The sequence below is a fragment of the Zosterops lateralis genome, assembly GCF_965231275.1.
Source record: "Zosterops lateralis genome assembly, chromosome: 4".
NCBI classification, from domain to species: domain Eukaryota; kingdom Metazoa; phylum Chordata; class Aves; order Passeriformes; family Zosteropidae; genus Zosterops; species Zosterops lateralis.
This window is the reverse complement of record NC_139765.1, coordinates 66,914,265-66,941,667: the sequence shown is the minus strand read 5'-3', so window position 1 is coordinate 66,941,667 and position 27,403 is coordinate 66,914,265. Positions and strand designations below refer to the sequence as shown.

Sequence of the window (27,403 nt, the reverse complement as noted above, 5' to 3'; positions counted from 1 at the left end):
TTTTTGAGCACAATAAAGTAGACTTGGCATTTTGATTGCATTATTAAAGATTTGTTTCCGAGTAGCTGAAGAGGGGGAAAGAAACATGTTTCTCCTTCCCATCTAATCAGGCTGAAGTTTCCATGTGCCAGCCTCAATCTGTGTTAAATTGCTCAAGCTATCCACCTGAGAGATTAGACTTGGGTGCCTAATGGAAGTTAATTCTGAAAATGATTACTCAGATAATTAAGTACTGTGGCTACAGCAGTGGGTGATTCTGGCTGTTGTAGCTTCCTCTCAGGTGCTTCACAACCTCCTCCTTCCACCTCCTCTCCTGCTGGTCAGTGTTAGGCCTGGGGCAGGTCCCTTCTCTGCAGCCCCCTGCAGAGGCCACGTGTCCCCTCCAAGCACTGGGCTGACTCCATGGCACCAGGCACCAGAGCTGCTGAGCACAGTGCAGAGATGGGCTCTTTACCACATTATGAACCCCATAGACATGAAGGGCCAAATTTATTAAAGGCATCCAAGTGCCTCATCTATCCTGGGATGCAAAACTCCATGGAAAAGAGCAGGTGGTTTGGAGGTGGTGCTTGAACTGCCTGGCTTCAGAATCCTTACAATGCAGACAGTGTTCCCTCCCAGTCAGGTGTTGGGGGCTCCTCCACAGCCAAAGGAAGGCACTATAATCCACAGGGCTGATTGCTCTGCTCTGGTATCAGTGAAAAGTGGATGATTAGCTCAAATGGATGTACTTGAGGTTCAGTAAAATCAGCCCAGAGGACAGCAGCAGTCCCTGCTAACCTCAGAGAGGCACTGGAGGTCATGGGAGGGACCCAGTGCAGCCCTCACCTAGGTCTGAAGCAATGCCAAAACATGAGCTGTGGAACACAAGCACTGGAGTGACAGTCAGGACATTTGTGCTCTATTTAACACCAAACACTTCCTCTGGCCACAGTTTCTGCCACTTCCATTGGGGACAGTCGTCCTTAATATTGACAACAGCACCACAAACCTTTACTCTGACAGATGAAAGATTCCAAACAGTATGAATGGTTTAAACTAGCAAGGGGAGGAGAAAAGTATCTTGTATTTCCACTCCTCCAGATCTCATCAAGTGTTTGTGTTCTTTCCATTGCAAAGCTTTGAGAACCCAACTTGCCCTCCCATTCCTCCCCCTGTAAACACCAGTTCTGATCTTATGGAAACTGCACAGCAGCAGCTCTTTGGTCTCTAGTTATTTTCTTAAATGCAACGGGTCACCACAAGTACCACTTCAGGTGACAGATACTATCCATGGACCCTGTAAGAGCAGCTAAGGGACCTCAAGGTACTTCTTTTCACATAACTATGGCATGACAACCCATCTGCCTATGGCCACAGGGGCACAGGCAAAGCCCCCAGTGGACTGGTGCTTGCAAAGCCACATGACAAAACCTATTAGCTCAATGCAATCCAAAAAAGCAGACAAAAGGAGGATCATCTTTTCTTCTGGACATACTACAAAAGCAGATCACATGCCCTCACCATTTTCTTTCTGGAGCTGGAGTGAAATATCAAAGGGTAATTCAAAACACATTTGGCTACACTTGAGCTAGGAGAGCACAGGGCAGTATCTCCAACAGGCCATAGAAATTCACCCCTTATTAACTCTCTGTTCTTTTTCACCTCCCCCACATCTGAGAGCTCCTGGAGTGAGTCCAGAGTCACTGCATCAGCAGTACTGCCAGGACCCATTCCACATGCTGAGCAGTTTCTGATGGAAAAAAGCATTTCCTGACATCTGTTCTGAATTCACTGCTCTCCTCCTCCCCCATTTCATTTCGCCCCATGCTCCTCTCCAGCTCCCACTCCACTGTCACCTGCCCAGCTGACCAGGGCTCACCAGTGTGAGCTGAGGATCTTTGTGGAGAACTGATGGCACACACCTCTTCCAGCCCTGTCCATGCCCTGCTACCTTCCCTATCCACTGGATTTTGCTCCTTGGCACTGAGCTGTCTGACCCTAACCCAGCAAATTATTTGTGCCTGCACCTTCTTTCTCATGCCCAGGTCTTTCCTACTAAAACCACATGTTGGAGCATTGGCTAAACTAAAAGGAGAATTGTAGGACCTGAACCCAGGATCAGGCTCGTTACTCTCTTTGCACTCCCATTTGAAACGGAGCTATTGCAACTCTAATTAATCCCAAGGTTTGAAGGGAATGATTTCCACAATTACTTGGCTCCCATGAGAAGTTTTCCCTCATGCTCTTCCTCACCTTGGATTACCTGAACAGTTGCACAGTCCTGTTAAAAACTTTCTGCATCCAACATATTTGAAGGATAATACTGCTTAGAGAGACAGCAAACTCTGTCAACAAACAGGGATGAAGGGTTTTAAGGAACCAAGAGTCATCATGATCTTGATACTTCCCCCCACACTGCAGAATTTTAAACAATCTGGATATCTCAGTGCAACCCCCAAGATTTTGTTTTTGGCAGGATACGACAGACACCACCAGATACACCAAGCATGTAGTAGATTTTATTAAGCATAACTTTGGTTCTAAGTATTCCACCCTCATTCTCGTAATACCTTTAGTTAAAAACAATTATACAAGAGCAAATACAAAAAATATTAAATTATGAAAACAAATCCATTAAGGCTCCCTTTTTATATTTATATATATTTATATATGTACACTCAAACAAGTGCAGATATTAACAGAATGTTAAAGCCACAAAAATGCTAAAAAATTTACTACTATACTATCAAAAGCAAGAGTTTTTAAAAAAGTACAAAGTGATAAGTGAGCAATTTTCAGATCACTGAAGTATTTGCTGGATTGCTTCAAAACCCATATAGCTGAAGAGCAGAGCAGGAATTGCTTACACTCACTGCCAAGCAGTTTCTTACTTGAGTAGCTGCACAGGACACTTGTGGTGTGACTAACTGGCCACCCATTAAAGGGTTGCCCAATCCTGACTTCAAATACAAGCTTTTGCCTGTCAAAATTGATATGAAGGTGGCTGGGGTTCCTAGACTAAAGGATTAGCAGGATTTAAAGATGTTCTAACACACACGTTGATGTTCTGTTCACACAGAGAGTTAATTCCAATGAAAAACAAAAAAACAACTTCATGCTGTATGTACAAGGGAGATTTCTGGCCTCCTGTGTTTCAGAAAGAGAAACTCTACCCTCAGTCACAAGCTAACCTGGGGAGAAAGCAGACTGCCTTTAGCCTTGAGGGCTCAATCCAACACACCCCCTGAAGCCAAAACAGGGGTCCTTGTCCCCCACCACTCCCAGTTCCACTGATTTCATTTCACTGTGCATTTGTGGTAGGATTGCCATAATCACCACGGGGAAACGACTAACACAAAATGGTCTGCTCAAGCCAGAGGAAGGTTTCCTCACTCACTCCTAGACTTTTCCAGACTGAGCAGAAGGTTAATATGGAGCTGAAACCAAGAGGCAGGATGTTGGGTAGGCTGGGAACAGCTAAGATGAAGTGTGAGCAGGGTGTGGAAGGCTCAGACATAGAGCTGTCTCAACAACATGAAACAAAATCAGTGCAAGTGTTGGAATGATGTGTTGCCAGAGAAGATACTCTCCTGCCAGGAGAAGGGAAGGAGAGAGGGAAGAACCTGCAGCATTCAGGGTGTTCCTTTGTTGAGATAATACATGGAAGAGTCTTACATTTGGCCTTTGTATGTCCATCATCTGAACAGTCTGTTAGACCATCTTCACATTTAATCTTCTAGACATGAGACACACTGCAAGTCTAAATCAATGGCAATATGCTTATCACAATTCAATTTACCCTCAATCTGATTATATCTTCACAAAAAATGCCTGTATCTTAACAAATGGAAGTCTGTATCTAGGAAACATTTCTAATTGTGAGTGTTTTGTCCCAAGTGCTAATCTGAAATCGTATTTTAAATGTCCAATACTTACAGGAAAGGCAAAAGGAACTATAAAAACCAAACCAACAACCCTCCACCACACCTTTACAATACAAACATGCCACTGCTGATATCAATAAAAAAGTGTTCTCAAACAGTTATGTCCAACGTAATTACAAAGTAGAAATTATTGTGTTTAGCATCCTAAGGCAAAGGCTAGGGATTAGATCCTCAGCAGGTATGTATGAACACAGTTTCAATTAGAGCCAGGACTACCCTGACCAAGGAAAACAAAGATTTCTCCCCAGATTGTGAAGATATATCTGCACCCAGTCACACCAGGTAAGAATCCAGTTCTATAATCCTACATGAGCAATCTGTTCCCCACTCCTCATCCCAGGCTTTCCTGGATAACTAGTAGTCATAAGCATGAAGGATCAGATTCTGTCATCCCTGTGCAAGGTGAGCAATATTTTAAGTAATGGCAAGTCACAGGGGCAACTTGTAGAAAGGCAGAAGATGACAGAATTGGACCCAAAGTCTCAGTGGTAACACTCTTCCCTTCTTTCTTGAGGCTGAATGAAGGATGGGATAAAATTAATTTCATGTTATGTGCCTCACTTTAGGGAAAAAAAAAATCCATTTCAGTAGATTCCAGTAATTGTTTTGGTCTGGTTCAAACACTTCTCTACTGCAGAAACTACAACAAGTGTCTGCAAGCAGAGAGAAGGAACTGATGGCAGATCAGTTCCAGCAAATGAGTTCAAACACTACCAAGTGATGTGTTACCACTGAACTCTGTTCAGCACGTCCTTGGAGGAGAAAGGCCACAACACCAAAGTAAGTAGGATTTCAAAACATGAAAAGTAGAAGACAGATCATTTTGCTTTGAGAGGTAAATTCACAGGTAGCACTTCACAGGCCTGTACACAACAGTGGAAGTTTACAGACAGATAAATCAGCCTCTGGAGTCTCCCTGTGAAAGGATCGTCAGATTTTTGTTCTTTCATAGCCCAAATTCTACATGCCAAACAGCAAGAAATGGGCTTTAAGGCTGCTTAACTTTTCACTGCTGGTGAATTTTAAGCATTCTCATCTCACCCACACCTACCTATCCGAGTGGGGATGGGCAGCAGTAATCAGCACACCTCATATCCTCCTAGATTTAATAAAAATTCCAACTAAACACAAATTATTGTGGGATATACACAAGCTGTAGGTCTAGATGGAGGAAATCTACCTGCACAGCAAAGCTTGATATCACAGGAGGATTTTTGTTCTGTTTTAAAGCAAAATATAATCTGTGTATCTCCACTAAACAAGGATCACAAGAGTTAAAGCAGTGCAACACTGAAGGAGTTTCTCTAGTATCCCTGGTTAAAATCTCTGAGAAAACATGTCAGCCTGGTCCAATGACACTGAACTGACAGAGACACTCCTTATCCATTGATCTCAGGACTGTATTTGGCAAGTCGATCTGTTTACGATACTGTCTTTTTAATCCACACATCCCAGGAATTAAAAATCTCATCTTCAGTAAGTGTCAGCTGGATGCTGTTATTTTCCCTCTTGAGGGGCAAATGTGAGACAACTTGCAAAAGCTTCTCTCTGCAGGAAAGCTGGAAGTCTAAGCAGGGGCTGGCTCTAGGAGTCTGGGGCTTCTGTTGCTTCCTGGACCGTCCTCCTCAAGTTGCCCTTGACTTTGACAAATTCAGGCGCATTTTCCTGCTCTTCCTGTATCTTCTGCTTTTCCAGCTCCAGCTTAAAAGGGAATCACATGTTAAAGAAGTATAGAAAACACATCATTGAAATACAAGACAAAAAAGTAAAGATTTCAATAACTGGCCATGCCAAACTCTTTAAATTGCTTCCTTTCTTTGTCTCATGGAAAAGATAAAATTGCCTTTCTTTGGGAGTATCTGTTCTCATAAACAATAAATCTTTTCAAATCTTTGGCTCTAGCTTGTTCCAGATGTCCACCTTTGCCAGACAGACAAAAACTCTGCAAGCCCAGTACAAGAACAAGATGAAGCACTTTTTAAGGAATTCTTGGACATCTTCATTAAAGAAACAACAGTAATTCCCTTCTCTGGCTTTTACAACAGAACAAGGAAGAATGTGCCTCGTGGGAGAACACGTGAACAGCTACTACTGAGCAACTTGCAGAACTGATTTCTGAATGTTTAGGTATGAACTTCTGTGTCTAACTTCTGCCTCTTTAAGAGTATCTGGTTTGTCTATCAAAAAAAAGCAGTAATATCCCCAAAAATATTTGTTGGCCCTTAGCCATTAATTTTTGAGAGCCCATTCACTGACTTTTTTAACCAAACTGGAGCTCCTGCCCATGCAGACCCTTGAAATTTCCATGTGAGGAAAGGAAATGCTCTGTGTGGCAAGGCCATGCAGTGCCCATCCAGCACAGGCTCACACATGGCACAGAAAATATGGATTACTTAGTGATCCTTAGGGAAGGCAGATGTTTTGGCAGAAAGGGAGAAAAAACCCTTTAGTAAACTAACAAAAGTGCCTGAAAGGAGTTGGTTTTTTTTTTCTTCTTAAACAGACCAAGGTCTCCCTGATTAATGGGGAACATGTACAGCTCACTTAAATAATCTCTCCTTTGTCTCTGGTTCACTGACAAGGGATGTGCCTTTCTATAAATTACAACAAGGTCCCTCCATGAGTCATGTTGTCAATTAATGCCATTCCCATGATGTTTACAAAGTCACAGCACTGTTTGTAATGGGCAGGCTTTTCCTCTTCTAACAGAATTTTCTAGTCTACATAATCTATGTTGGATGGCTCAGTTTCAAATCAAATCTTCCCACAAGCTGAACCATTCAAAGCTGGGCCCTTAAGAGAGATAAGAAAAATGACAGGATGATACACTTAAAAATACAATAGCTTTCTCCAAAAATATTTCTAAACCTAATTAAAACAAAAATCCACCAACCTATAATAAAACCCTAAAACCTATAATGATTGGATTACACGTAATTTTAACAGTAATTATTTGGCTTAATTGATTTCTTTTGAGAAACACAGGAGGTACTGTTTTAAAGCATTTATTTATAGCATTAATTTATTTTAAAATAAATGCATTGCTTGATGCACAGTGACTTCTCTGATGAGCTGTTTAACTGCAGAGATATTTCCTCTCAGGCACACAAAGTGCTTCCAGAGGCACAGAGACATTTGGCTGGCCCTATCCCTGGCAAAAAGCTCCACCACAAGGAACTCCAGCTCCACATCATCTCCATGCACAGGGTCTGAGGACTTTTTCTTTCACTTGAAAACACCAATGGGCTCACACCTTTAAAGACTACAAAAGATCTTTAAAAAGTTAGCAAGTTTCTTACATAATCTAGGAGAATCAATTGATTTTAATTCATTAAATGTAATTTTGATGTACTATAGCCTAACAGCCATTCTTAGTGGATCATAGTTAGACTACAAAAATTGACTAAATCACTACAGTTTCAATAGTTAAATAGCATCAGTGCTCCACACACATTCCTGTTGGCTGCTGCAGGATTCATTTGACCAAAGGCAGACCCTGTATGCAGCTCCTATAAGTGACAACAGGTAATTAAAGAGCATGATTTCACTTATCCTAAGAGATATCTGAATTTAACTAAGGGAAATAGTGTCAAAAATTGGCTGCTGCTTCTTTTCTGTCTACAAAAAGAGCCTCAGGTGAGTAGCTCAGATGCAGATGCGTAAAAGTCTGTTATTCCTCATCTTACCTGCTCCAGTTTCTGCTGCCGTTTCAGTAGCTCTATTTCCAGGTCTGACTTCTTCTTTTGTGCTTCCTCTTCTTTTTGTTGTTTAATAACTTGATCTCGTTTCCTTTTCTCCATCACCTTCTGTAGCTCTGGTTTGTTCTGAGGTGCAAGACCCCTTCAAATTACATGGGACAAAGAAAAAGGAGATCAGTTTTAATTGGAGGGAATTCACACAGAATTACAGGCAGCTTTATGAAAATCAACTAGTTGCCTATTTAGATAGACTGGGATATAAAAAAATAATTTAAAGGGAAGAACATGCAGACATTTGCTTGATTTCTAACCAGTACCCTAAGCTAGAATTTAAGCCATATAATCACTAAAGATATTTCCCTTTAATGTGCATACTAGTATTTCTCCTGTATACTTCATTAACTTTCATCTTTAGTTTTCACTGTGTTCTCTTGATTCCAAAAGAATGGACTGCAAAAACCATCACAGATCAAGACACTATCAGAGCTAGAAACTAATTTTGGACAAGAAGAATGTGCTTGGTGCCTGGTAACTCAGAAGGACTGCACTTAAGACAGTCCTGTGCAGGCTGTTCTGCCCACAGAAGTCTGCATAGACAAAACTAAAAAGTGGTCTGTCCCATTGCTCCTGGAAATCATGGATTCTCTCCTTTCTTTGAAAATGTGACAGCTTTACCCATGCCTGGCTGTGAAGTTATTTCCACTGAGAGCTCCCAGGCTACAATAAACATCACAAAGAGCCTAAGACAACAAAAATCCAGAATAAAAAAGTTGCCATCACCTTGGAGACCAGACAAAGCCTGGAGGATTCTCCCTCTGACAAGCCTTTAGGTGTTACATGAACTGAATGTTTTGAGCCTGTTCAGCACAAATTGCTTTCCAAGCCAGCTACTCTGGAATGAGAAAGCTCATTCCTTGGGAAGATGCATGACGTTATTTATACAGGCACACACATGGATACTCACTCCTACTTATTTTTGTGACTTCAGTGATTTCTTTTATCTCTGTAACGCTATGATGGTTTCAAAATTTAAGATTCAAAGCTCTCTCTGTTATTCAGGTATTAGCGTCACTTAAGGCAGAGCAGAGAGATCTGAAATTTGTCTTTGTTATTGTTTTTCCTGTGAAGACGATTACATGAAAGCATCCAGCGTTAAGTTTAACATCAACCATTTTTTATTTCCACTTTAAGAAACTCAATAATCTGAATAAGCTTTCAGAAAGCGTATTTTTACCCTTCCTACTTGCTGTACATCTGTGGTTGCCTAATTATTCATTAATATGCATATCTGACAGCATGTCCAATAAAACATTAAAATGCCATTTTATGGTGATATCTAGGAATGACTCCATATATTATGCAACACTCTATCCCTGTACATACCCTGACAGCAAAATCAAATATTTAGCAACACCAAATGCTGTTCCCTATTTCTCATAATAGATCTCATGGCCTGAGTGCAACAGAAGCTACAAGACTCTGTTCATATTTTATGTTTCATGCTATTTTAATTACATTTTAGCACATAAAACTGAAGTCAGGCAGGAAAAGCTGGAGTCATTTTTTACTACTACTTTTACTACTACTATTACTACTACTACTACTGGGTTGAGCAGAGCAGAGTCAGTGGAAGCTTCCACACTGGCAATCAGCACTCAGAACAGCCACAAACCAGAGAGCAGCTGCAAAGTAACATCACTGTTGCTACTTCTCTCACTGAGGCTGCACCATAACAAAGCAGAGGCACAGACTGGTTCAGATGTGCTGTAACAAAGGGAACCTGCAGAAGCTACAAGTAAATCCCCTCAGTCCAATCAGGTGGGGGTGGCAGATCTGTAACAGAACTATAAAGTCAATCCTGTTTCCACTCTCATGTAAAAAGGACAAACTGGTGGATACTGGGATAATTGGGGTCTTATTCTGGTTAAATTAATATTCCTAAGGCTTTGCTATAGGAAAGCAAAGTGTGTTACAACACAAGTGAGAGCTGAGAGGGTTAAAACCTCTGGAAGGGACAGCACCAATACTCTGCAGAGTTGAGGTTGACTCCTAGTAAGTGAAAACAATTTAAGTGACCAGTGCTCTTCAGGTAGCAGCACTTGAATACTTTTTTTTCTTCTCCCCAGAACAACTACTCTTTCTGCAATAAATAACTATATCAGTTTATTTATTAAAAATAAATAACTATACCAGTTTTAGACCTGACAGACCCTGCTCACAGTGGGCATGCAGAATGACTCTACCAGTACTAATATATCCCAACATCCATTTCTGGCTGTTCAGAACTGATGGGTCCACCAAGTGAGGCTGCTGATGTCTACACTGACTCTTTGCAACAAAATAAGCAGCATGTTCAGCAGACTTCTTCTATAAGAGCCACACATTTGACAGTCTGCTGTAACAAAGCAGAACAGAGCCTAATATCTACATTACTGAAAAGCCTCCTATCAGAGCTAGTACAGTGACACAGAGCACAGAAGACTAACCCTCCTCTAAAAGATACCAATTCTTCTGCTGGTGAAAATCCTCAAAGTATCTATTTCTGCACCAATAAATAAAAATCTAAAATTAACAGCTGCAGCTAATCAAAACTACAATGAGAGAAGAGAGGGTATTGAGGTCTGCACAACTTTTCTGTGTAATAGGATAGTTTCCAAAAAGAAAAGAACCCAATACTATTTAAAAGTGCTTTATGCTTTCATAAACTTAAAAGGAAAAAAAAATAGTCTTAATTTATTGCAGCCTCCACATCCTCTAGATTAAGATCATCAGGAAACTTCAACTATTTTCTTTCAATGACTATAAACTTCTCGGTGCCAGGAACTGACTTTGATGTTTAATCCCATTAATGAAAAATAGGACAAACACCTATTTAGGCCAGCTTCTTCCAATTCAGTTGGAATTCTGTAAAATATCTCTCCTTCTTCATCACTAAAGAAATGCTATATTGTGTATGCAATTCATTTAGAATTATGTCTCTAAGCCCAGCATTTGTGAGGATTTTGCTATTACACATGAAAAGATCCCTTCTCTCCTCAAAATACTACAACGTCTAAGGATTAAGACAAGAAAAGAGAGAGAAAAAAACTGCCATAATGTAACTCTTCCTGCTAAATAGACAAATATAGTTGTGCTGGAGTAGCCAAAGTCATAGCTTTTTACTCTACTTTATCAAGGTCCTGGGTCTCAAAAAGTCAGAATGGCTGATACCAACAGCCTTCTGCTCAAACCCACTCTGAAATACTGCTTTTCCACTTCTATTTTATAGATCCCCATACCTTGCCTTTGGAAAGTCCATTTTGGATTTCTTCAATGCACCAAATCACCAACTGATATCATAGCTGGTTTCTCTTGTTTTAAAAAAAGGAGCAGAAAGAGGCTTAGTGCCTTTTCCTCCACCAGGTGGTCTGGTGGCTATTTCCTTAATGTGTTTTCTAAATGCCTTCTCTGTTGCTGAAGAGATTTAATAACAGAACTTCAGCTATTTCTGAGCCAGGTGCTTCTGTCTCTGAAGTTGATGAAATGAAGACATGGTTGTTTACATCTCTAAAAGCAATATATAGAGCAACAGCTGTGCATCCCATCCCAGAGAGGAGCAGGCAGCATTTGCAAAACATACAAAGAAACACTTGTGCAGCAGCAGAGCAGGCACCAGACTATCACACTGCATTGTGAGATCAAATAAGTAGAGAACAGTTTCATGTGAAATAAACTACATGATTTCTCAGATTTAAAAGTGGCCTGATAAACTCAGTGCACTGGGAATGGTGAAAGCCCACAGATTTTACCATCCTGCTGTTATTAGCAAAATTTTGTCAAATACTTGATAACATTAAGAGCACAAGACAAACTGCAGTGCCCAGGTAGCTCATATGAAATGCAATAGAGGAGAACTGAACTGCTTCCTCTCAAAACTGACCCTCTGAGTATTTACAAAAATGAAATGAGAAGCCTTCTAAGGCAAGCTTTTGCACTGAAATTCAAACAGGAATAAATGCCACGGTTAAGAATCAGAGTCTCTCAATTTACAAGACCTGAATTAACAAACAGTGCCTGCTGGATTTTGCGGACAACGTCTTTTTGGTGAAACTAAAACTCAAGCTGTGTGTTTGGGGTGGGAGAGTGGTACAAGTGATTTTTAGACTCTTACCTTTTCTGATTCATAAGCAGCTCTCTATGGAGATCTTGATGATTCCGGGATGACTTCACAGGATTAATTAATTTCTGAGGTCTAATTAATTCAGGATTGTCATCATCTATGTAGTCTGGTTCAGCCATAATCTTTCTTGGAGTGGGAAATGGATCTTTGGGTTCAGTGTCCTTGTTCACAGTATCTGTAAAACAGGAAAAACTGTAGTCAATCTACACTGAAAGGCCTTTTAAAGATGTCCTAAACCACAAAGGCAGCATATTACATTGGCAACAGTCATGCTTTTGCTGGATTAGTTTTGTCTGTAGAAAGTGAAGGCTCTCAGAGCAAACATCAGTAGCATTTTTTTAAATTGGCAGCAATATTATAACAATGGCATCTCCAACAGCCTTCATCCAGTGACTTGGAAACAAGAGTTTCCCCCATTTTGAGAAGAACTTCACAAATAATTTAGTTTAAATGTGTGAAGACTCTTATTGATTTTAATAAGCCTATACATATGAGACATTTTTGGATCAATAGTACTGAGACCCTAAAGACATTTAAAATACTGACTGTATTAAATACTGTGAATGTGTATCAAAAGCAGAGTCTCATTTTGTGCTGTCAGTGACATGTCAGCTGTGGGGAAAACAGCTCTGTGAATAAGCAAGCCCTGAACTGTATCAAGCAAAAGCTTCCATGTGGAAATTGCCAGATCTGCAATTGTTGTGATGGGGAACTGATTTCTGAGTAGAAAAGCAGAAGAGAAAAAAGTTAAGTGAGGTTGTTCCTTAAAGGCTGTATTCACCCCAGTGAAAATCCACAGAAATCACTGACCTGTAGGCAAAGAATTCATGATTTATTTAATCTGGAAAAGTGGCACTTTCCTATCCTGCTATAGAAAACTTATCTACACATCAAATCACAACGTTTTGAATCAACAACTGACAAGTAAACGATGGCTTTCAAATCATTCATATGTGACCATTCATACCCCTTTCCATTAAAAAGCACCAAGCACAAGCATCCAAAACAAGCACATTCAGAGAAATTCTGTCTCTCCTCACTGTTGTGCAAACCTGCACACAGAATTTGCAGTTGTCAGTTTGATGAAATGTTGGCCTCTCAAATGGATCCCAAAAAATAATCTCACAGCATGTGGGTTTACAGAGATGAATCAATGGGACATGAAAGCAAAGGCGAGAGGCTTCCATTCTCCTGACTGGCAGAACAGCTGAACGCTGCACACTGTACTCACAAATCAGAGAATCACTGGGATTTGCTGTGCTGTTCCTGTAAAAGCTGAATATGTGCTTTAACTCAGATCCCACTGTTACCAGCCCTTCCCTCTCTTTCTCACCCCATGGGCTACAAAATCTACGTTCAGCCACAGTTTCATCCCCGAACTATTTTCTTTCAGTAAGAATCTCATCCTGTTGCTCAGGTCTGATCAAATCCACTTGATACAGCAGAAAGATTTTCACTTAATACTTCAGTAGATTAAAACTGAACAGTACCACCATCACTGAGCTGCAGCTGCTTTCACGTGAGGAAACAAAACAACAAGGAAGTTTTCGGCAGATGCAAGAAGGATATTCCAGATTTGAATGTGTCCAGTGGATCTGGCAAAGATCTTTCAGCTTCTTTTTTAGAATGGATGATGTGAACTGTGTTTTAGTGGTGCTACACCTCACACACCAAATTTCTGTCAAGCAACTTCAATGAGAAACAGCTCACCAGTGTGAGCTGCTCTTGGGTGGCTCCTTTATCAGTTCTTCAAGGCAAGTTCATATGAAGAATTTTTGAATTTTGTGGGTGTGTCAGGTCTCACAGGGACCTCTGGCACTACTATAAAAATTGTCCACAGTTTGAAACTATGGAAATATATTGCTGTACATAGCAAAAATCTCTTACTGACACTGATCATGGAATAAGAATACCTCTGTCTCCTCTTCAGAATCCTCCTTGCTTCAATCAAGCAACCAGCTATCACCACACATGTCAAATATATGGGATCGCTGGAAAACAGGTCAGAAGAAGCTTGGAAGACTTCTAATTCAACCTCCTCCTGAGAGCAGGAACAGCCATGAGATCAGAGCAGGTTGCTCAGGACATTTCCCAGTAAGACCCTGAAGCTCCCCAAGGCTGCAGAGCCTCTGTGGATGGCCCCTCTTGCCTTTCTTCTGGTGGTTTTTCCTCACACCTCCATGAACCTCTTGTCAACTCCAGCCTGTTTCCTCCCATGCTCCAACCACTCTGGTGCAGAGCCTGGGTCAATCTCCTTGGAAAGCACCTCCTAGGCAGGGGGCTGATGTCTGGTCTTGCCAAACCTCTGCTCTGGGCTGGGCCAGCCCAGGTCCCTCAGCTCCCACCACAGCCCATCCTGGGAGCCTTGGCTAAACTCACATCTCAGATCCCTCACTGTTCCATAGCATGCCATGTAAAAACCAAAAACAACACACGCCATACAGCACCGTGATGTTAATGAAACATTTGTGGAGGTCTATTCTCTTTAGCACAGACAGTGAATAAACCAGCTGCAGTTCTTTTCTTACATAAGGACATAACATTTCATTCTTCCTGTTTTCACATCAGGCTGATTACAACTAAAGTAACTCAAATATTACATATCCAACCTCCACCCAAAATAAACCTTCTCTGTAAATATTTGTTTTGCGTTACTCCTCTATCAGTCCTGCTGCAATGATAGGCCTGTGAGTCTTCTAGAAGCCTTTTGTCATCAACAGCTCTCTGCTAAACTAAATCCAAAAATAACCTGCTGCTTCTTCAAGATAGTTCTTGTTTGCTTAGGTGGAGATGGGAAACGCAGAATTACTCTACAACTGCCATAAACAATGTACAAGTTTCTTGACACAAGCCCCTGAAAAACAATTTGATTCAATCATTTCTCAAAGTGTGGTGCTGTATTTTGCAGCACATCGATTTGGTCTGAGCAAGCCCTTAAAGTGAAGTTTATTTATTCTTCTTTCTTCTGTCCCATCACTATTTTTAAAACATGTATTCAACTCAGAGGTCAGGAATTGTGGTTTCCTACTGTAACATGAACTCTACTAGCAACAAACATGAATGAATAAAAACTCCCCTGGGAAGAAAAGAGTCTTTCCATGTATGATTAAGCTGCAAATGACTTCAACTAGAATTTCCAAACAGAGCCAGCAACACAGGGCGCCCAGTTCCACTCTGTGAATTCTCTCACACCCTCTGCAAACCTCAGCCTGGCTGGGGGCCACCGACAAAGTCCTGCACAGTCACTGTGTAATATTATATGCAAACAATACAACTAATATAAGGTGATCTCTCCCCACACCCTGTCAAAGCTAACATTTACAAAAGCACAGGCAAGTGTCACATGAAAAGGAAACTGAGGCACAAAGGATTCACCACACAAAGGGCAGACAGGAACGGAGCAGTTTATCCCCAGAGTTTCCTTCTGAGGTTCAGGCTCACACCATTAAACCAGTCAAGCTCGATGACAGAATCCCTTAAAAGTCCTTAAACAAGTTTAATCAATGTTCAAGCAATAACAATTAAAACATTATTAATTCCATGAGTCTCTAGTGCTCATCACCACAAAAGTCACAGCCCATAAAGCTGCTTTCAGATCATCACTAGGTGCTACAGTGGGACATTAATAATCCAAATAATCACTTAGCAGGAATGTGCTGCCTGAAGAGCATCCGAGAGGCTCCTTTTAACCATCTGCTCTTACATGATCGACTGAGAATGCACAACCCATTGCTGTGCTTCCTCACTACCTTGCTCCAAATAAAGGAGATTTGGATTCAGGGGATGTTTTAGCTGAGCTTGGCTCAAGTTTAATACACCCACTAATTTGGCAGGTGCTTTCCCAGTGCATTTGCTGAATTGGCTGTTGCTGCACAAGCAGCACAAAAGCATTTATCTGCCTTGTAGTGCCTGAGTAACTCGCACAGTCTTTGTCCACAACTTCCTCAGTATATGTGGAGAAAGAATAAGCTGGGGATCCTCCATGGAAGAGGAATTTTAACTCCTCAAACAACTGCAAAGCAATTTCAACATCCCACTAGACAAAATGCCTTTGTAGAAAAATTACTTCAAGTATCCTCCCAGACATTAGTTTAATGTTTCCAGACAAAAAGATGCTCTTGGAGTAATCAAGAAGTACCTTAGCTTTGAAGAGCCAAGAACAAGTGGTCACATACTTCTAACTCTCTCATTTAATTTCCTTGGAGCACAAGTAAATTAAGGGAAAATAGAAAAGAGCCTTCAAAAGTTGGTCCTGCTGAAGAGATACAACCAAACCAGAGCATGCCAGAAGCATGAGTCACATTTGGGGGAACGTGTCCAGCAGATAATACCTTTGCTTCCAATGTTATTTATTTTTTACTCTATCTACAGAAGGGTTTTTTCCACCAAAAGTCCCTTAATGGTAGTAACACTGGAAACATGTGTACAAAGAGAACTACAGACAGACAGTATTTTTAACAGGTATCTTAACAATGCCAGTCTAAGGATTCAGCAGCTGCCAGATTTTGGTACAAAAGAGCTTCCACAGGAGAAAGACATTCATAAAAAAACCCAAAAAGACCAACAAAAAACAAACAAAACCCCAAACTCTTTCATGTTTATATGGCATTCAGGGAATTGCATTTATTTTCTATCTGATATTCTTCATACCAGAAATCACCCTCTACATATGGAATCTGAATATAAAAATTCCTGTGAGACACCATATATTTATATTATTACACATATATATGGCATTTTCACCCTTCAAATGATTCCCACAATTATTTCCAGCTGTGAAAGCAGAGGTAGAGCTGAGGCCTCTTAAAAAGCAGATAAATAAATGCCTAAAAACACCAACAGACATGAAAATAATAGACTATACTGGATCCAAAAGTTACATTAAAAGCAAATTCACGTGATTTCCTTAATTCTCGAACTAATATCTTCCACAGGACCTCTAGCTCAAACACTGAAGATTTTATTCACGAAAAAGCTTCAACATCTGTTCTGAGCTGTACTGTAAGCCATTAAACACTTTAAGACTTATATTTTTAGCTTTTTAAACTACCGCGCAGACTCGCCGTTTGCTACAAGGAACCCAAAGGCATCTTCGTGGAATAATAATAATAATAAATCTTGTTTTACTTTCCCCTTCCAATTTCAAGAGGAATTGAAATAAAAATTCTTCAGCATGTCTCTGCTCAGATGTTACAGGACCAAGCACCGCCCCACATCAGCCAGCTTGGGTAGAAAGCAAAAGAGCTACTTAAATGCAGAGTGTGCTTTGCAGGCACCACCTCAGCACTGTTTGCACATGAAAGCTCACACCGCTATCGTCTTTATCTGTATGCTCTCAGTGCAGTAAGAGGCCCTCGACTAGAGAGATTTACTTGATTAATCCTTGATTATAGATATCATTAATAACTTCCCACAGTTCATCCTTTAATTCCAAGTAAGAGTTCCTGAAAACAGAATACAAAATACTCTTCCCAGCCACAATGGTCGAGCCAGGCACCAACAAAGGAATTTGACTCTTTGTGGCTGAAAGGGGAGGATGGAGTTTGGGCCATGGCAAAACACAGCCAGACTGCCTGTGCAGGGAGAGGGGAGGACCAGAGAGGTCCTGGTGGCTGCAATTCCTCCCAGCCCCTCGTTCTTTGTTCAAAAGGGCTGCCACTTCCCCGTGACAGGAGCTTTGCTTTTAGATCTGTAGAGCAGTGTCTTCATCTGCCTCAAAATCAAACACGTTCAAGGGCGCATGGACCTGGGATTGCCCACTGACTACTATCTTACTGCCAGGTTACTAACTACATCACTATTCTTCAAAATTAACATGGAGCTTTTAAACCCTTTAGAGAAGAGCATCTCAGAAACCACCACGCGTTTCTGCAAGTCCAATCTCGCTGCTTCTTGTCGTGCACTTCAAAATCTCACATCCCATCCCAAGGTTGACAAAGTTCTGTCCATCCCATGCCAGGACAGTTTAACTCACAGCACCCCCCTGACACTTGGTATCATGTCTTCATTAATTCCACGGCTGCCAAAAGGCTGACAGACAGAGAATTCTCTCAGGAAGAACACGGGCTCACTTGATTTGGGCAGCCCAAAGCAATCCCAGTGATGTCAAGGATATGGAAAGAGGCAGAACTTGCTGGCTCCTGAAGCTGTTCCTGTTGTCACTTTAGACGATACTAAAATGACCTAACCCACTCAAAATCTGAAGGAAATCCAGTTCACACATATTTTCTTTCCTTAAGCACTGCTGAGAGTAACATCAACAAAGCACAGATAAAACATGCACTAAACGAGAAACCAGAAGAAAAAGGGTCATTTTAAAGATGTTTGCATTGGCACCGACACCTAAAGGAAGGCAGAGTGCAAGATCTGGGGCAGTGCTCCACACTGTTACGATTAAAATGCAAAGAGCTGCTCATGGCTCCCATTCAATTCAAACAGCATCAGGCACTCTCTGCTGCGGGGCTTTGAAGTTCAGTCAAGTCTTGGGTGTGGAGGGAACAGCCTTGACCCCCAGAGGGAAAGGCCTGGAGCGAAATGCTGGTGAGGTCAGAACGGCCCCTTCCTCCTGCTCTATAGTTTACTTGGAAAAGAGATGCAAGAAGACACAAACAGCCTTAAGAATGGCCTCACACCTTTCACTAAAACCCCCAGGAACCCAAATGAGAGGAATTTGTATTAATCCTAAAGAAATATTCCTCAGGCTGCAAGATCTGCAAGGAAGCCCTCTAGCATTGGGTTTCAAACTAGCTGAAAGGATCAGCTCTAAATAGCTGCATTTCTTTCTTCTCTTGTTCGGCTGAAATGCAGAAGAGGTGTATGAAATGCAGGTGTGTAATGAGAGGCAGAACACAGAAAGTGCCTCTCCCCTTCTGCTGCAAGAAGAGGTCTGTACACAAGGTGCTTTAAGAACACTGAGAGGAAAAGATGGAGATCTTCTTAAAGGTCCCTTTGTCAGACACAAGCAAAACTCAGATGTTGACTTTCACTGCAACGAACTACTTAGCATCTAATTTTTAACACAGGCAGTAGAAAAGACAGAAAGACTCAGGATGAAGAGCAGCACACTGAACATCTTCCCTAAATCCTGGTTTGTGATCCACCCACTGTAACACCGTGGTTCCAGTCTGGGACTAACAGCAGATAACACACACTGTGCATCTTATGTCATGTGTCTTTCCTAAATTCCCTACATATTTCTTAAGGACTTTATATTCCCCATACTTATTCTGCTCAGGATCTTGTGATCATCTAAACCCCAAGACAGGGCTGAGGGTGTGTAAAGCCATTCTGATGACAAGGAGAAGACCCAAGGGTTTGGACACCTCTTATCCAAAAGGCCCTAAGTGACTATTGTGCTTTTTGCCCTGCAGAAAAACAGCAAGTCGTGCCCACCCCACTGTCCTCTCATCTGTCAGTCCTTTGAAAGGAATAAATCATCACTGGCAAAGGCACACAACTGAATATACACATAACTTTCAACAAAACACTACACAGGTAATTATAACAGTGCAGTAACATGATTTTCAGGAGATGATAATTGAAATTATGCCTCTTAGGAAAGGCACTCAGCAGCACAGTTTGCAACTAGATTAATCCCCAAAGGTAACAAGCAATTTATTTATACATGGGTCAACAGTGATTCATATGCAGTTCTGGAATGACGTATTTTTTAAAGAGATTTTAAAAGCAGAAAAGCAAATAAGATCAGTTTATGCTCCCTGCAGCTACAGTGCACCATCACTGTTGAAGACCCATCAGTGTGGGCCACTAAACTAAAAATCAGGGCAAGTTTGTTTGAATCAAAATTTACTACAATGAAACATGGGCTGCCGGATGAAAACTGAGCTTGATTTAAAATCAGGAGTCCAGAGAGTGAGGGGAGAGTTTCTTCAGGGCGTCACTGAAGCAAATGTTAAGAACTATCAAACAGTGGCACCCAGTGGTAAAGGACTTCCTGCAAATAGGAACATGACAGAAAAACATGGCAGGGAGAAGGGGGAAGACTGACCCAAATTCATGTTTATATACAGAACTGCTGAACTGAAAGAGCAAACATACTATATCCCCCACAATTTTAGCAGGAAGTTTTACTTCTATTTCTAAGTAAGATTCTATTTCTTCAAACATCAGCATTAGAGAATAGTGATTCTTCAAATATAAAAGGTTGAACATTAAACAGGTATTTCTGAGGGGGAGGGGGAAATCCAGAGCAGAGGCAGCCCCTTAACAACTGGGAGACTGCAAACAATTCAAGCATCTGACCTGAGATACCTAAAAGGAGCCTGATGAAGTTTGAATGTTCTTAAAATCTAGTTCACAGAGGACTTTAGCAAGAGTCCTCCAGGGAAGAGAGAAACATGTTGATAGTGGTTGTTTTTCCACTTGTTCTGTATTTTCCTCACATGATCTAGAGAGAAAGATTAGAGACTAATGTGTCCCAGTGAGGCCAAACAATGTCCAGGACCAAAGGGTGTAGGTCATTCTCCTGGAACAGGAATTCTCTTCTGGATGCTGTGATGATAGTGAGGATGATGATGATGGAGGGTCCTAGCAAATATCCAACCAGGAAGAAGTTTATATTAGATACAAGCCAAGAAGGTTAAAATTACCTTTGATATATGTGAAAAAAATTTGGAGCAAGAGAAGAGGCAGGTTACTTAGCAACCCTGTAAACATGACAAACAACAGCAAACAAACTGCACAGTGAACAAAGTTTTATTTGTTAAAAAGAAATTAGGAAGCTAAAAAGCAAATAGAGGAGGAACATCTGTAAATGGGAGAACGTGCCCTATATTGAGGCTGTTCTAACAGCTCTGCTCATTTGATTTTTAAGAAGTGAAGATCAATACCAGCCCAATAATCATATAAGCAGCAAGTCTGACAAAACTTTGAGAAATTCTGACGACTGGGTATTGAGGCTAGAAAACAAATCCCTTAAATAAGGAGCACACTTTTTTAAAGTGAGGGGAGTAAAGCCACCGATTTAATAAAAGATTTGTGTTCAGCTGCACGGAGAAACCAAATTACAGAATCATCATTATCCCTTCTAGTTCTACAAATTTATAATCTATGAGTGCAATTAATAAGTGTTTGCAAGGGGGTCAGAAGATTAAAATCTCTGCATTAATCAGGTAGTTATGCATTCAGTAGCTACAGCATCAAAAATGAGACCAAGAAAGCCAAGTATTTCTCATGCTGCCTCAGTTACTCCAGCGCTGTAAATCCCCAAGTGCTGCCAAAGGAGCTCAGCGGGGATGCTGAACCAGATTTTGCTCCGTGCCACGGGCTGTTCCTCGGGGCACAGCAGCATCCTGCCCAGAGTCAGGGCACAGCACGATCTGCTGAGCTGTCACAGCTCCCCTCCCCTCTGGGGCTTTCTGAATGACAACTTAAAAGGAATTCTAAACCACCCATAAAAGGCGGCCATTTGCAACAAGTTTAAATACACTGACATAATGCAAACCACACGGTCCACTGCAGCTTGGCAGCTTCCTAAGCAGACTCATAGGTAGTTATGTAAAAGTTAAGTACTTCTTCAGGCCGGGCAGATATGTATCAATTACCTGCCAACTCAAGTTCTTTTCATTTTCTAGGAAGAAACCCTTTTCCTAGGAAGAAAAAAAAAATATCAGCACTAGCAAAGATTGCTTTTTTTCCTTTTTCTTTGGTGACAAATGGCTCAGAGCAAGAATCTAGCCTCTGTTTTAATTTCTTAACACAGGGAGATTTCCTAGAAACAGACAAAAGGAAACAAAAAGAAATAATTTCCTTTAACCTACTGCTACTCCAAACTAACACACTCCCAGCTTAATCACAGGAAAGAAATAAAACCTTCACCTCAAGGAGTTAGTCTTGGCTCAGGCAACTACATCCATATTCCAGCCTGCACTGTGTCCACAAAGAGAAACCCTTCCTTGCCCAGACCTGTTTTATCCACTCTCAGCTGGCACAGATACATTTCAGTATGAGGCTCTGCACTGCAACTCCGTGGAAAAAGAAACCACTACAAAGGAAGGAAAACAAGACCTGCAGGAAAAAGCAAAAATGAGGGCACCACTAAAACTGATGAGCAATCTTCCAAAAGTGAGGTAGAGTAAGAATTTTTTTAAAAGGCCTATTCCACACCCTACTCATGACCTTAACCAAAAGCACGATGCTCTAATGGTTTAAAAGGATTGAGTGGGTGTAGGAATGTGTGGCAGCCAGCACAAGCCTCCTGGAAGCTACAAGTGGGCTCAGGACAGCCAAGCCCGATACACATGACTATTAAAATGCAACAGTGATCAACAGGCGCTCTGCAAAGAACACAGCATGCCACAGGGCATGTAGAGGAACATCGTCTGCTCACTGTTGGATGGGAAGAATGAGAGGTCTGAAAACCAGAAACTTACAGAGAATAAAATGGAGAAAAATGTTGACACTCGGTCGCATCTGTCAAAGCTGGTGACTTTTCAGTGCTGCTCTTGATGAGCAGCTACAATCAGCAGCTTCTCCTGCAAGCTCATAAATCAGGAGGCTGTGGCACCAGGGCAGGACTGAGTATCAGCCAGAAGGCTGCACATGAAAGGGCGGCAGAGCAGCCTCGCCGCTCAGGAGGAAGGGCGTCGTTCTCTAAAGAAACAAGCCTCCATCTGATCAGGATTGATGTGTTACTCACACAACTGAGTTGCCTCTGGCTTCTCAGCCTCCCTGGAATGAAGAACCCAGAATGTCAATATCTAAAACAAAAGCAGTCACATAAGCTTAGCACAAACACAAGGAAGATTTTAGCATATCCTTCGGCAGAACAATTTGTTGTGTATGATGACATGGGACTGTTTCTAGGACGTTTTCAGTCAACTTTTTTTTTGTCTTTTTAGAAAGACTTGAAAAGGTTCAGGAAGGGAGAAACAGACTACCACTCCCTAATCCCTCCAGAAAGGAACTGTTTTACAAATTCCAAGTAGTTAGCAAAGAAGAGTAAGAAACCAAAAGGATGACCCCAATGCCTCGACAAAGGGATTGTTTGTTGAGCTTGTGAACTGGTGGCAGGAAAGGAATTTCCTACAATTGTTACCTTTCTGCATGAGAGACCACCTGGAGGAAAGTCTCAGGCTGTCCTTCCTCAGCAGCACTTGTGAAGAGGGCGAGCTGGAGTTTGTAGGATCCCCCACTCTGCTCCTCACATCCTTCTCCAGGGCTTTAGAGAGGGTGGCTCACTTGCTTTATGTCCCAACAGAAGTGGAACTGAACTGGACCTAAACTTGAAATGCTAGAACTCTGAAGTATGTAATTTCAACAAGAAAAAAACCTCTCAGTAGTCCTAAGAGACACTACAAGGATCTCCATCAAACGGTTAAAACAAAGCACCTGCATCCCAAAGGGTCATACACTAGTTTACACTGGTCTCATAAAGGAAAATAAAATGTGCACACTCTTGCTTTTTCATGCTCAAAAAATAACGAAAAACCTTAAAGAAGCCAAAAACCAAAGGGCTGCAAAACAAGACTTCAGTAGAGCCAAGAAAGGGGCTGAAAGTCTTTATCATAACATGCCTACAGCTGAGGAACAAAAGCAGTGTGAGGTCACAGCTTGGCTCCTGCTAGTCAAGGTTCACAAAAACAGCCCAGAGCTTCCAGAGAATCGAGTGCCATTTGTCATTCACAGACAGACAGCCCGGCAGCCACGACTCTGAAAGAGGCTGCTGCCAGTCCCAAGAGAAGAGGGCTTGGAAAAAAGCCTCCTCGAAAGCCTTGGAGGCCTCTTATTAACATCATTTCACAGGTGACTCAGCTTACTTTACAACAGGCAGGCTGAAAAGCTGTCCTCTAGCTGCGTTTTACAGCAGCAGCTTAATTAATAGGATGAATACCTATTGATAGGCAATCATAACCTCCACTGCCAGCTGCATCTCTTCACGCCTGAAGCCAGCCCTGCTCTTTGTTCTGCTGCTGAAAACACAACTTGGGGGGCTCTGAGCACCTGCTAGGCCTGCAGCCAAAGAGGGGAAAATTTCAGGCAAGCAAACTTTCTCTGTTGGCAAAAACCTGCATGTTAAAGACTCCTTAAAAATATCACCATGCGGTGTCCTCAGCAGGATATCATCTCACTGCCTCAGACATTTGTAGAAGGAAGGAAGAAATGGCAAGAGGTGTTTCTGTCATCATTTTCCTGATCTCCTTCAATAATTAAATGGGGTATTAAAAACCAACAACAACAACAATAAAAACCACACGCACATACACAGAAAAAAAATTTGTAATTAAAATTCCGGTGAGCCCATGTGGCCTCCAAGACTTCTAGGAAAGTCCAACAAATGGTCACAGATGAACAGTCAGCATTCTAGAGGACATACTGTGCCATGTGGCTCACAAGCCACAAAAGCACTGCCTCTCATGCTTCCTATCACTAAATTAATTACTAGTTTTCTCTGTCACTGCTTAACCTACAAAGATGTTATGGACTTACTAGAAGAACTTTCTTTATGACTAAGGGTGGAAGGTGAATTGATATTTATGAGGGCATCTCATGCATCGCTAATTCCTGGGGTTGCACCTCACTGTGAGAAAGGTGATCTGCAAATGTGAGCAGTTTCTTAAAAAAATAAAAGGAGGTGGAAGCCCCTTTACTGTAGAATCTTTGGGCCTGTTACTAGTCCCATAAACCCGAGTAAAGCAGATCAAACTGCCACAACACTTTCAAACATTTTAACTCAAGTTGCTCAAGTTCCTACATTCACCACAGTTATCTATCATCTTACAACACAGTCACTTTCTCAACCTGCTTGTTTAACGAGCAGTGGAGAACTGGAGACTGCAAAGCAGAACATTAACATCTGCTCCTTTTTTTAATTAGACAATCATATTTTGCCACGATTCACTGAGGAATTTTATAACTTCAAAAAAAAATTACTGAACGAGGGGACTTCATCAAAATTTGAAGTAGCAATGTTCATGATAATGGGCTTGGTCACATCAGAGGCTCACTCAGTCAGTAGCAAAGCTGCCCCACAATTACAGTGAGGAACTGAGCCATGACAGAAGAGAGGCTCTATTCTCAGCTCTACCAAAAAACTGGATTTGTGATGCTGAGCAAGTTGCTGAGCCTTAAATTACTCTGGAACAAGCTGTGGTTGTCAGCGCAGGACATGTTGGATACCAAATGCAGAGAGAGCAAGACAGGCTTTTTTGGATGAGCAAATCAATAAGAAACATCAGAAATTACAACAACACTATGCTTTGTTCTATTATAGGCAGCATTTTGTCAGACATTTTGGAGCCATTTCATGTTAACCACTCTTTTTTTAGGATTGAACAAAAGCTTGTTTTAGAATCAAGAGACAAAATCCAAACAGGTAATTTGCTGAAAGAAGTTTAGAAAATTAAATTGACGATGTTTAAAATAATGTACAAAGTTATGGATTAAGAGATACACAGAATAAAACTTAGAAAGATGTTAAGAGTTAATAACACAGAGGCTGTGAACTTCTTGGTGCTGCAAAACAAACACCAGGGATTTAGAAGTCTCATGCCTAAAGAATTGACGCTATTTTCACCCCAAGCCTATTTTTATGAATTTCTTCCTTCCCAAGTTGTTACCAAAATCCCCAGTGATTTTTTTTTTCTTGTTATTTGTCTGTGGATTTATCATCTCAACGACAAAAAGAGGCACATTAAACACATGCTTTTTTAAGCTGCACTAGTAAATATGTTCTCAGAAATGACTCCAAGACAAAAATCCACATTGAAAAGCCGGAATGAGAGCTGGGAGCCTGAGGGCTTTCCTATCCCACTGGTGAATACAGCACGTTCTTTTTGAGCATGTTCGTAATAAGACAGAGCCCATTTGTCAAAATCTGTCCTCTTTAAAACAGCATGTATTCCTCAACAGCCTCGGTGCTCAGCGGGGTGTAAATACTGCACCTTCAGCCACTTCCCAAATGTGACTTTAACACGTACATTAGTGTTTAAGATTGAAGCAAATGTTCGCTACAATTAAGTCTCATTTCATCTAAGAATGTTAATAGTCATCCTTTAATGTGAATGTTAACAAACCAGCCATAACTTTTTTCATATTCATATTGAGATATGTGATGTTAAACACAGGATTCTGACCTGATACACTGAAGCCAGCAGCCTGCCTGCACAGAGGATGTTGTACCATGATCCCCACAGAAGGTCAGAAAAGCTGCACAGAAACATAACAAAGGCAGCAATAGGATCCACTTCCAGTTTAGGAAGGCATCTGTTTATGAAAGCTAGGCTATCAGAAGTAATCCAGGAGCCTTCCCCTGCACAGATTTGTCATACATCTTGTTTTCTCACCTGCACCTTTCCAGCACAACACCACAAGTACCAATGGCAGCACCCTGCAACTGGCAAATGAGGAGGGTGAAATGGGCTGAACAGTGTCTGCTCATCCCAGTGTGAGTCTTAAGCATCTTTCCAGCAGACAACAGTCTGCTCCAGCCAGTCCCAGCTCCTCATACTGGAGAAACTCTAGAGCAGCTTGTGCTGTACCTGCAAGAGCAAACAGCCCTGCAAGGAAGCAAAACCCTCAGAAGAGACAGGCCCAGTCAGCTGGGATTGCAGCTTCTGTGCCACGTACTAGTGAAAATCAGCACAGCGATCTATCTGTATCAGTATCAAGCAAAGTTACTCCAGAGTGGGAACAGCTGTACCAGCAAAACCACAACTGGCTAGAGCAGACACTCAGATCCCTTGAACCCTACAGAACAACTTGTATGAAAAGATTAGAATCTCAGTAACTGAAATGACAAAATATCAATCCTATTCGAGTTTCATTAGATCCCATGGTATGCACTTATTTTACAAATGGCAATTGGAACAAAAATTAGACCAACCTCACTGTTCACACCACTATGTTCCATAAGTCTACACAGATGACTGAATCATTATTCCAATTTTATATACTCTATCTTCCTGGAAGCCAAGGGCCTTTGGGACTTGGAAATAGTAGAACTTTTGCAAATTTTACTGACTGTGCTCAGCCAACATTGTATCCTTAGAGAGAGACACTGTCAGCTCATCTTTCACAAAAAGGTAACATCCCGCTCACATTTTAAGTAACTGTTCAGTTGATTTCCCAGATAAAAAACATGTTGGTTGCCACCTCCATCCCCAAACCTGACCCAGCCAGCACTACTAACCTGTTTGCTGCAAATTGGGCTGCACAAGATACAGTATTATGTGTCTCTGAGCAGGGTGACAGTCACCCCATGAGAGCCCACCAGCATGGCACCATCTCATGTGTAGCTAAGCCATCAAGCCCAGAGTTTTGAGTGAAACACCCTCATTTCAAGAGCCATTTCCCTCTCACCAACACACTTAACTACACACTTCAGGGCCTGGTGGAATAAACAGCAAGTCCTTGTGGCTGGGCAGGATTGCAGGTTTTCATTCAGGAAGTGTATGTCTACAAATTAATTTTGATCTTCACCCTACTGTGCTCAGTGCTTTCCTATGGCTTCCATTCAACATAAACATTAACTACCACTGAAAACACAGTGCTTCCAGGAAAACAATGTTTAGTTAAATTCACACAGTGATAAAAAAGTACAATAAGAACATTAAAAGTTTGAAATCAATGGATGAACTTTCCCACACAGTAACAGCAGCTTT

The 27,403-nt window shown here is 41.4% G+C and overlaps 1 protein-coding gene across 7 annotated transcripts in view; it reads right to left on the bottom strand.

The window, feature by feature from the left end:
* Positions 1–2,479: 2,479 nt before the first annotated feature.
* Positions 2,480–27,403, bottom strand: part of FAM107B (family with sequence similarity 107 member B) — a 59,083-nt gene continuing 34,159 nt past the window's right edge. For all 7 annotated transcript variants that reach the window (XM_083859170.1, XM_083859169.1, XM_083859174.1 and 4 more), the window contains 3 exons: positions 11,775–11,958; positions 7,613–7,766; positions 2,480–5,627 (listed from right to left, as the gene is read on the bottom strand). In XM_083859170.1, coding sequence (XP_083715296.1) covers positions 5,511–5,627; positions 7,613–7,766; positions 11,775–11,902 — 399 coding nt within the window. In that variant the 5' untranslated portion in view covers positions 11,903–11,958 and the 3' untranslated portion in view covers positions 2,480–5,510. The remainder of the gene's footprint in view (positions 5,628–7,612; positions 7,767–11,774; positions 11,959–27,403) is intronic.